This window comes from Benincasa hispida, chromosome 3 (genome assembly GCF_009727055.1).
Source record: "Benincasa hispida cultivar B227 chromosome 3, ASM972705v1, whole genome shotgun sequence".
NCBI lineage: Eukaryota > Viridiplantae > Streptophyta > Magnoliopsida > Cucurbitales > Cucurbitaceae > Benincasa > Benincasa hispida.
In genome coordinates, this window is record NC_052351.1 from 40,099,701 (window position 1) to 40,111,932 (window position 12,232).

A 12,232-nucleotide genomic window follows, 5' to 3' on the forward strand; every position below is an offset into this window, starting at 1 on the left:
GAAAGGCTTTTTTTCTTTTTACAAAGTTTATTGTCAATGCTTTGATTACTACGTTGAGAGTACCATTTACAATGGGTGTTTTGCCTAAAGGCTGAAAGTCAATATTATGCTAGGTATCTTCTTAAAGGGGCCCACCGCATATGTAAAATTATTTTGTTATATTTTAATTGTGAGTATATGTTTCATTGTTTATTGTTTTAGTAGGTCTTACTCAAATATTTGAAGATCTGAGTTCAATCCCTAAGGCTTCTTGGAATGGACACCAATATTTATTATGTTCATAGACGAATATGTTGGATTTTATATCCTAAAACTCCTGGTTTGTAAACAATAAACTTATTCTGTTAATCAATAAAGATATTATTGAAGTTGTATTCAATAAATTTGTTATTGAATGTATGAATTGCTCATTTCATTTTAGAAATAAATCTAATAAACTAAAGATCCATCACAATTATATGAGTACTTGAATTTTATATGGAGAGATAAGAGTGGATCAAGTTCGAGTAAATAGCCAAAATGGTCTATGGTATACGAATAAGACTGGGTACCTTATTCTTGTGACACTACCGGATGCAGTCGACTTTGTACATGTTACAATTGTTGTAAAATGCTACAAACGAAGTGATCCTAATTCGTTCATATGGAGACATGTGAGTGAAGGCGTCCTATGTAAATAGTTTGTATAAGATCGAACCAAGAAATTAGTTACTCTTACTTTATAATTTTGTTTACTATTTAAGACTGACTATTTCAATGCGATAACTTAGGTAACTTGACCTTAACCCTGAGCTAACTATGAATTCTTGTTCATTCAGGATTATCCTTAGATTTGCATGAGTAAGGGTTTGTTCAACAACGCCGGCTCAATAAGCCTCCTATTTTAGGGGTAAGACCACGTAGATAGTTGGAGACATACAGTGCAAGATGGAATTTGCTCCTACTCGCTTTTAGGGATAGTAAAGAGATTGTTCCCTTAAGTGCTAACTCTGGGTCTTGAACAAGGGGTCTCACCCTCTTATTGGCCCAAGATGGACTCGGTTTAGTGATTGGATCACTAATCAATTGTTTATTATATGATCAATGGGACTTAAGGAACGAGATGTAATCTCGGTGGTAAAACAGCTTTTGACCTAATCATTATTACAAACAGCTTGTGAAGGGTCAACTTACTGATTATGGTTATATCGAGTGGACAGAAATATATATACAGTGAGGAAAGTGCAACTACTAGGCTTTAGTGGAGTGACACGGTAGTTAACGAATGTTGGTTAATTAGGTTAAAAAGTTTAGTCGGTTAATCTCAAATCGTTAGAACCCATGATCTCTATGTTGATAACAGGTAGAAATGCACATTATTATAGTGCTAAGTTATTAAACAATGAAAGTTTGCATTGATAAAATATGTTAGATTGCGTCCAAAAAGCATTAAGTTCATAACATTACGGTCTCATGCATTCATCGCATAGAAACAATTAATTTTTGTATTTTTATGCAGAATATGCGTTAACGCAAGGCAGAAAGCACGATCACAATAAATCAATGGTCGAGCGCAACATTATCGCAAAGCTTTGCGGTGATTTGTGCTTGCAAACATCTGCTCAAGGATTGCCGCATAGAGCCGGCACATCTGGGTGAAAGGCATAATTAATCACGATGGGACAAAAAGCTTATGACAGTCAAATCCGAATTAAGTTGACAAGCTACTAAGGATAACAAGTACACTCAGCTTTTTGGTGACAAATATTCAGCGCATCAGTCAGAGAAATAAAGCCATCTCATCTATGCAATCATAAGAGAGAAGCCGCCTTTCACCCCAAAGCTCTATAAATACCGAAGGCATCCTTCAGAAAAGGGGTTCGGTTCGTTCGGTTCAGCTAGTTCAGCAATACATTATGTCGAACAAACCCAATATTAATGGTGTGGTGAAAAGGTGAAATAAAACACTTAAGGATATGGTAAGAAGTATGATTAGTCATTCTTCTTTACCAGAATCCCTCTGGGGTAAGGCAGTAAAGACTGCAGCATATATCCTTAATAGGGTACCTAGTAAAGCAGTAGCTAATATCTCTTATGAGCTGTGGAAAAGAAAGAAGTCTAATATTAGGCATCTTTACATCTGGGGTTGTCCAGTTGAGGCTAGGCCTTACAGGCCTAACGAAAGAAAATTGGACTCAATAACTATTAACTGCTATTTTGTTGGGTATTCTGAGCGCTCTCGAGGTTTCAAGTTTTATTATCCCAATTTTAGATCATTGTTTGATATGGGAAATACTAGATTCTTTGAGGATGTTGAGTTTGGGGGAAGATAAACATAATGGAAGTTGTCTTTGAAGAGGAATTAGTTTCTTTTTCTAATGTAGTTATAAATGATGTTTAGGCTCCAATTCATGACTTCATTATTGAATCAATTATAGAACAAGACAACATTGAAGTCCCCATTGTTGAACCTGAAGTTCAAACTCAACAACTTCAAGAAGTTTCACTAAGGAGATCCACTAGAGAAAGAAGAAGTGCAATTCCAGATGATTATATTGTATTCTTCAAGAACATCAGGGTGATGTGGGCGTAATGGAAGATGATCCAGTCAACTTCCAACATCTATAAAGTTCTAACTCTCAAAAGTGGATAAATTCTTTGGAAGAGGAAATAAAATCTATTAAAAACAATGACGTTTGGGAACTTGTCGAATTGCCATTAGGAGTGAAACTCATAGATTGTAAATGAATATTTAAAACCAAAAGGAATTCGCATGACAATATCGAAATATATAAGACTCATCTTGTTGCAAAGAGTTTTACTAAAAAGAAAAGGCATTGATTACAAAGAGACTCTCTCCGATTTCATTGAAAGTCTCTTTTGGGTTAGTCATGACATCGGTAACTCTTATGGTTTGATTGTATTAATTACAAAGAGATTTTCATCGAAAGACTCTTATGGTTTGATGAAGAACTGAAGCACCCACTTCTCTGGCTTCCACTAATGTAATAGAGAGAAAAGGGGGAGGGAGTTACATTTCCCATTCCCTCCCTAAAATTATTTTTTAAAAAAATAAAATTAATTTTAATAAAAAATTTAATATATATTTATATGATAACTACTTTTATCATATAATATATATTAAATCATATGTTATATCAAACATAACATATAACTTATAGTTTAATACTGTATCTAATACAATATAACCTATTGTTTAATTTCGCTCAACAACGATATTTAATATAAATCTCATTTATATTAAATTTAATCTAAGGTTTGTATGCAATTCTAAATTATTAGTTTTAATTCTAATTCCATTTAATTATAATTTTTATAAAAAAGAAATGAAATTAATTAAAACCATATATTGCATGTGAAAGCATACTTAAGTAATAATATAAAAATTATAAATTACCTTAAAGTGATGACATGCTTCATGCAATTTCAGTCATTACTAACCTACATAACATTTATATACTAAAGTAATAAAATAAATAATAAAATACATTTAAACATGCATCCATACACTATATTATAACTCTTATAATATAATTGATGCATGTATATGTTATTAATGCATGCATCCATACACTATATTATAATTGATGCATGTATATGTTATTAATGTATGCATGCATATATTATAACATTTATACTATATGATGCATGAACATGTTATATTAATCAAATCATGCAATTATATATATTATAACACTTATAATGATACATGAAATTAAATTCATAACCTCTGGTGGGATTTAATGCTATATGACATACAATATGACATATATATTTAAATAAAAATCATATATCAAATGCATAATTAATAATAATAATAATAAAGTTATTGAACCGAGATTGGACACTTAAACAATTGATTAAATTAATATAACACTTATATTAATTTAATTAATCAAAAAATCTAACTATTATATAAATAAATAATCAGCCGGTTCAAAACAAGCGAATCGGGCCATGAACTGCTCGAACCAAACCATCCAGCCTTCGAATTTGATTCAAATTGCTCGAATTGATCGAGCCGTAAGCAAACTAAACGAGCCACAAACTGAACCGGACAAGAACTGGTTTGTTCTTTCCATCTCGGAGCATTACAACGTTATGCCCAGCGTTGCAACGCTATGGAAAGAACACAATGTTGTTCTTCATCGCAATGTTGCAACGTTGCGGTATAGTCTCCATTGTATAGTCGCGTTCTCCATCGTTTCTCCGTCGAATTCAGTCTCGTTTTTTCCAGATCGACATCGAAAAATCCACGAACGACTCAAAGACTTAAAATACAAACTCGATCGAATTCAAATATGCCTAAAACAAAGGCCCTTATAAACCAAAAGGTAAATTGAAAACGATAAATTAAAGTGTCAATCCCAAAAACATCCAATAATTTTTAACAAATACATTATTAAACATTTATCACATGAAAGTTATAGAATGCTTAAATCCCACCAGTACAATGTAACATTAATTTCGAAATAAAAATTGGGCCAAAACCCCCCGCTTTGATACCAATTGAAGGAACCATTGAAAGGCTTTGAGCAAAAAATGGGATCGGACCCAAACCCAAAAATTACAGAATTATCAAGTTATAGAGAACAAACAGACAATTTTTACATTTAAGATGAAAATACAACATGCTCTTAAAAATAAAAGAGAAAGAGAGATAAGAGAACTAACCCTTGAAGAACGTTTTCTTCACGTATCCTCTTCTCTGTAAAAATACAAACTTGAAAAACCTTAATTTTCCAAATGGTCACTACTAAAACAGTTTTGGAATGAGAATCCAAGAGCATGCGGGCTTTGGCTTTTTGGTGAGGGGAAAAATAATTGAGAGAGGAAGAAGACGAGTGATAGGGAGAGCTTTTGAAAAATTACAAAACTGTTCTGTAACCCAACCTTAGGATGAAGAAGATGAAGAATTGAACCACCCACTTCTCTGGCTTCCACTAACGTAGTAGAGAGAAAATGGGGTACTTTTAATAAAGACTTTAAATGGTAGGCTTATTGAGTCGGCGATCAGGCCACTCTCACCCATACAAATCAAAAGACCGCTTTTATAGGTAGGAATTCACAACCCACTCAGGATTTAGATCATGTTACCTATGGTCGTCCTGGTGAAATGTAAGTCTATACTATGACCAACGTTATATAATGAGACTAAACATTTCGTGGTTCGATATTATACAAACTCCTTTGTATAAAATACCCCCACTCACATGTCTCCACATGAATGATCAAGATTAGATCATTTGTAGCACTTTACAACAATTATAGTATGTACAAAGCGGATCGTACTCGTAGTGTCACCAGGATAAGGTATCTAGCCTTATCCATCTACTACAGACCATTTAGGTTATCACTTAAACATGATCCACTTGTATGTCTCTATATACATATTTAAGCTACAAGATAACCTTGGATATTAGTTTATTGGTTTATGAATTAATGCAACTAAATGTCGAATAAAACATCACATATTTTATTAAAATAAATAAGATGTTTATACAATACAATTACAAACTATAGACCCTACGGGATTTAGGGCATCAACTCCAATAATACCACCCCTAAAGTATGGTATGTATGTGTTGGTAATTGCATCCTCAAACTTTCAATTGTAAAAATTAAGCCAAAAACTTATACAAATGTTAAAATTGGACTCTCAAACTTACATAATTGTAGAAATTGTAACAATTGTGACTATTTTCAACGATATGGTATTTTTTTTTTTAATGACAAAATAGAGTAGTGAAAATTTTTTTCAAAAAAAGATAATGTTGTTTAAAAAATAAATTTCATAAATTGAGTTGAAGTAGAAACTATTGACAATAAATAAGGTAGTTTTTATCATGAAAGAAATCATGGACCTCACCCACTATTTTAGTAGCATTTGACTTGGTGTGAAACATGGACTAAAATTGTACCCATCCACGATTTGAATTCTTGACCGGATACACAATTTTAGTCCATGGTTTACTTGGAATGAGCCGATAATAAATGTCTAAATAAAAAACCACATAATAAAAGGGAGGCATAATAAATGTAGTTAAAAACAATATACTTGCTATATTTTCGGTATAGATACTTTTTAAATTATTCACTCATAATCTAACCATTCACAATTTCTCTCTCTGATGAATCATGTTATTTCTCCTCCTCGCTTATTCTTCTTCTTCATCCTCCTCCCATCTTTTGGCATTTCTTACTCTCTTCCCCATCCCTGCCCTCCTTTTCCTCATCGGCATTTCCTTTATCGAAATTATCGTCATCTTGGCTCATACGTTATGATCTATGAGGGAGAAAATTTGTCAATTGTTAGATTATGGGTGAATATGTTTGAAAAATATCCATACAGAACATATGACAGTAGATTGTTTTTAGCTACATTTATGGAAAATTTCAAATCTAGACTTTGAGATCTAATTGAAATTATTTTGTTTCCAAATTATCCCTCCCTTTTATTTTGATTTTTTTTTCCTGTCGAACGTGATATTTGGGTGTGGGAAGGGTTGAGGAGGATTTTCGTGACAACAATGACATCTCGAGTTGGCAAGACGTGCACACATGGTAGTCTATATGGGTTAAAAACGTGTACCCCATCCACATTTTAGCCAAAATCACGTACCTCATCCATATTTCATTTAGATACACTTGGATCCAATACACAATTTTTTTTTTTTAAGTCATGTATCCCGTCCATGATTTAGCAACCCTATTTTTGTCAAAATTTCTCAATCTACCCCATTTTTTATCATTAATTATTAAAATAACATTATTTTAAAAAAATAAGGTTCACTTTTTATCACTTGAAGGTCCAATTTCTATAGTTATTATAAGTTTGAGGATCCCATTATAATATTTGTAAAATTTTGAAGGTCCAATTTTTACTATTAAAAATTTGTTGATGTAATTTCAACTGCCACCCTAATTAAGTATGGTTTTTGCAATTTGCTCATTCTTAAATACATATTCATTTGGTAATGCACGTCTGGTCAAATGTCAATTCTCAAAGTTGTATACACACAAGGTGCGTTATTGCCTTTTTGGGCACACTAACAAAGTTTGTATGTGCACACACACTAGGAACCCTTTAACTTTTGATTTATTTATTTGTTTTATTTCTTGTATTTTTTTTTTTTTTTTAATTTACATTGTTCAAACTTTTTTTAAAAATTCTTAAGAAATAGAAGGAAATTAAATTAAGTTTAAAAAAGCCATTCTTTACTTTTTGAGTTTTTTTATTAATATTAAACAAATTTAAAACAAAGAAATTAGGGGTGAATCAATTTCGATCCTAAACCAATTAGATTTTACCAATTTGATCTCTAAATTTTGAATTTAATCACATTAGACTATAATTTAAATAATTGTGATTTTTACCTTCGATTCAATTTTTGTTAATTCACCCAATAATTTTAATAAAAAAATTATCTAAAATATCTTCATAAACTCATTAATTTCAATATAATAAAGTTTCGCAAAAGTAAATTAGATCAATACACACAAATTAACTACTTAATATAACTTGCTAAAATTCATAAAGGTTGTTTGTCTCTAAAATTTTTTTGATTTCATATTTCTACATATGTTTTGTAATTTATGGAAGGCATAAGAAAAAAAAACTTTTATTAACAATATAACAACATTTTCAAAAGTTTAAGATCAAGATCATTACAACACTTATAGGAGCAAAAGCAATTAGCTAAAATTAAAAATTTATAATTAAAATGAATACAAATTAACAAGTTTAGGGTAAAAAAAATTATTGTTTTTTTCCCCCCGAAAATTATCGACAAAATGTCTTTTTTTATTATTTTCTATCTTTCATAATTTCTTTTTTTGTAGTGGATTGGGTGGCGCATTGGCCAACGACCAACATTATTATGCTTATCTTGATATGAATTTTGTCTTAACTTCAACGACTATTTTTGCTACAGTTGAAGGGCTGAAGTGTAACTTTACTTTCCTATTGTCAATTTATTTATTTATTTATTGTCTTTTCGAATAGTTCAATGTTAGAGCATTTGATAATGGAAAAAGGAGACAAAAAACACTCAAATAGTGAAGTTTATTATATGTCTATTTCTATTTAATGAAAAAAGAAATAGGGGCATTGGCATATTTATTATTAAATATAATATCAATAGAACAAATCAAAGAACCAAGTAAAAATTATTCCTTGATGGTGCATTAAATTTTATTATTTAAAGAAAATAACAGTCGTTCTCAAAGATCTTTATAATATGATATTGTGCAACATTTAGATAAATGGAGCCACTCAGAAGTTGCTTTATATATTATATAATAATATATAATATATATTATATATATATATAATATATTATATATATTTGTTCTCATAAATAATATACCTTTAGTTTTTTTTTTTTTTTTTTTAGTAAGAAAAAATGAAAACTGAAATGGTACCATTGAGGTTATGAATAAGCACAACAGCTTTAATTGTAAACATTTGCTAGAAATTGAAACTTCTTGAAACTAAAATTTTTCTGAGAATTGCTGACCATCTTTAATTGCTAGGGAAATTCTAAGTAATGGGATATATTAATTGAGGGCAGCTAGTTTCTCAAAGCTACTAAAGACTTGAGGGTCATTACATTGATTAATTGAACTAAAACTCTCAGCAACTTCAATCAAATGTTGATAAAGTTGTTTGGGTTTTGAGAGCATAACCATATGCCCTCCTCCATAAATATATTTCACAGCTTTTGGTGGGAATTCTTCTATCATCAACCTCTGGAATTTCTCCTCCATAACTTCATCTCCTTCACACACGATGAAAACCCGATCCACCGACCCGAATTTCGCTTCGGTCAGAACAGATTCCTTAGACAAATCCTCAAAAAACATCTTGAATGGCCTCACCAACAATTTCCCCAACTCCAAATCCTAAATAATCATAAAAGAAGAATCTAATAATAACGTTAAAAATTGTAGGGCAGATAGATGGTATAATGCTAAAGATATAATTAATCCAAAAAAAAACCTTAAAAAGAAAAGAAGGTAGGGTATAACTTAACTAATAATGCATATGGTTTAATCGTTATTATTTTTTAAAAAAATCTGAACATAAAAAAGATTAACTTTTTTTAATAACCCAAAAGGCAATTAATTGAATGAGATCAAAATTTAAATTTACTCACCTCCTCGGAACAGTTCTTATATAACTTTTGTCTCAAAAAGTTGTGGCCATAAACAACAGAATTTGGCATTTCTGGATCATCACCAAATTTAAATTCACAATCCATCACAGTCTCTACCGAAAGGCTCATAAATAACTGCGTTTGAATCAAAATAGCCATAAATTAAATAAAAATTTTCAAAAAGAAAAAAAAAAGGCAAAAAGGACAAAATTGAAATTAATGTTGTGTATTACTTTTTGTAGTACAGCTGCCGGGGGACAATGAAAGTGAGGCATATAGCCAGTGACAAAAACAGAAACAAGAATCCGATGTGGGAATTTTTCCATAGCCAAAGAGATTAGAAGGCCGCCATAGCTATGCCCAACAAGGACAACTTTTTGTTGTTGAGGGATACCTTCAATCAGGTCCATCAACGGCTGAACATGATGGTGGATAGATGCCACGTCATCCAACTTTGTGGGGTCGGTGCCGGCGCTGGCGAGGTCGATGACGGTGGCGTGGTGGCCGGCCGAGCGGAGAAGGCTGAGGAGCTTGAACCAGCACCAGCCACCATGGCCAGCCCCATGAACCAAAACAAAGTGAGGATTATTATTCATTATTGCTTTCTCCATCTGTATAGTGTCTATGCTATATGGTTTCTCTTTTATTTATTTAAAGGCAGCTGTGTGTGTGACCGCGCTTGTGTTTATATTGAAAAGGGAAATTTGATTTATTTATTTATGGACGGCTTTGATTAATTTTTTAGTGTGTTCTTATTTGGAAATTTTGTGGTGCGGCAGCGTAAATATTAATGGTTGGCCATTGTTGATGTAATATTATATATGATGGAAATATGATATTCAATATGGCCCCTCGTGATGTTGTTGTCGCCTAATAAGGATTGGAGGATGCAAGTTAGGCATATATTTACTTCGTAATAATTATTGGTTACATGTGTGTGAATGGTTTGTGTAAGATAGGTCAATTGATATGAATTTGTAATATTAATTTTAAGGTTTGAAATTCGATTCTCCATTTTTTATATGTATATTGTCAAAAAGAAAAATACTTTTTATGTAATTTTTCTCTCTCATATATCCAATTTAGGAAAAATAGCAATTCATGCCCCTAAATTTTAGAAGTTGTGTCCATTAAATCATGAACTAATAATTGTATTGATTTAAACCCTACATTTTCGTAATTGTATCAATTAACATTCTCCTTCAAACATAGTTTGAAAAATATCATATGAAACATATTATTATTCAAATTAAACTTCTAAATTGTTATGAGTAAATCAAATTTAGATCATTTATTAAAATAACATTTGAAAATCGTCCCTACATTCAATTCTTAAATGTTTGTACACTTCTTCGAATGATGGATTAATAAAATAAACTATTGGAATTGATGCATAGATAATTTTCAAATGAAATCTTAATTGATCTGCTTATAAAACTTTAGGAAATTAAATGATAAAATTGTAAGTCTTATATGATGTTTATTTAAACAGAATATAATAGAAAGCATAAATTGATATATTTACAAAATTTCAGTATTTAAATTGATATAATTATTACTTCATGGTTTAAATTGATATAAACTCTAGAGTTTATAGGTGTAAATGGATATTTAAAAAAAAAAAAAAAAAAATTAAACGTTGCATTGTTCCACTCTTTTCCAATACAAGTCTCCTCAAATCTCAAATCAAAATTTGATCCCTCAATTTTTAGTAGAGTAACTCGAGCTTGAATTGGGAACTAACATTTATGAACGCGACATTAAATTGCTCTCTCAAAAAGAGCCAACTCTATGCTTACTTGAAACTATTTTAAGAAGAATCTAATTCTCTTCTCCAGACCAAAGTGTTTCTTAATATATCTTTTTTAGATTCACATGTTCTCCAAATTTTTAAATTTCTATAGGGGAAACCCAAATGACCTTTTATTTTCATGGACATCGAAGATGTATTAAACTAAAAAGTATATCAAATTAAATATTTGAAAGTACTAAGAATAGACTCCAAATATTTGGACTAAAAATGACATTTTGACTCATAATATACAACTAATAAGAATTTAAGAGTAAACATACGGAATAAGTACATGATACTAATTTTTGTTCCCACACGCATATAGATAAGGGGGAAAAACTTGTATTTTCACGAATAAGTACGAGTACCTATTTACCACTCATAAGTTGTTTGTTAATAAACTTAAAAAAATATCCTATTTACTTTTATAAGTTGTTTACTTAAATAAATTTAACTATAAAAGAAATGTAAATATGATTAATATGTTAAGCAACAAGTATTTATAATTTATTCTTTTTTGATATATTCAACAAAGATATGTTATAAAGAAGAAATTAATACTTTGCCACGTGACACTTTTTAACAAGACAAGTAGTGCAAGAAAATAGGTACAACCCGACCAGAATTCAAATATTTTTGTTTGGAATTAAACGTGGGTATAAGAAAATCAGAGGTACCTAAAAGTCAAAAAAAAAAAAAAACAATATAAGAAAGAAAATAAAGTGGTCACAAAAGTTAAAATGGACTATATACATTAGAAGTGATTGAAAGAGGCGGTTTATTTGTTTTTAATATGGGGCCTCACAATCACAAATCCCATCTCATGGTTGCGTTTCTCTCCTCATTTCCGTCCATCCCTAATTTGGGAGTTTCATCAAAAATCCATTTTCTTCTTTAAGTCTTAACACATGATTACAAAAACAAATGGATTTAATGTCTTGAACTTGAAGCCTTAAAGACAATCTATGAGTGTTGGGCTCGGAAAACTCACATCACAAGGTTCAATATATGAACAAAAAGAAGGGATAAGAACTGACACAGGACTTGATCATAAGTAAAGGCAATACGGAATCAGCACTCTTTTTTAGAAGCCAAACGATTTCGATTTATACACAAAAATACCTTTTCTTTCATAAGCCTAAAGATTCCTTTTCCTTTTTATTTTCTATCTTATGTTTTTCAAATGATTGTCGGTGAGTAAATTGTCGGTGAGCTGGACTCGCAGTACCGCTTTCAGTACCCAAAAGAGAAGGGGCAATATTACCTCCGGGAAGGGGCAAAA

At 30.9% G+C, this 12,232-nt stretch overlaps 1 protein-coding gene across 1 annotated transcript; it reads right to left on the bottom strand.

The window, feature by feature from the left end:
* Nucleotides 1-8,430: 8,430 nt before the first annotated feature.
* On the bottom strand, nucleotides 8,431-9,769 carry LOC120074086 (methylesterase 10-like). Its single transcript, XM_039027078.1, has 3 exons — nucleotides 9,392-9,769; nucleotides 9,159-9,293; nucleotides 8,431-8,904 (listed from the first exon to the last, which is right to left on the bottom strand). The coding sequence occupies exons 1-3, from the start codon at nucleotides 9,767-9,769 to the stop codon at nucleotides 8,560-8,562; spliced, it is 858 nt and encodes a 285-aa protein (XP_038883006.1). The 3' UTR covers nucleotides 8,431-8,559.
* Between the last annotated feature and the right edge of the window lie 2,463 nt (nucleotides 9,770-12,232).

Bases quoted from the DNA above. Each gene is read 5' to 3' on its own strand.
- LOC120074086 (XM_039027078.1), bottom strand. From the start codon at position 9,769: ATGGAGAAAGCAATAATGAATAATAATCCTCACTTTGTTTTGGTTCAT. The intron at 9,294-9,391 runs GTAATACACAAC...ATTCAAACGCAG, and splicing joins CGGCAGCTGTACTACAAAAA to TTATTTATGAGCCTTTCGGT. The intron at 8,905-9,158 runs GTGAGTAAATTT...ATGATTATTTAG, and splicing joins ATAAGAACTGTTCCGAGGAG to GATTTGGAGTTGGGGAAATT.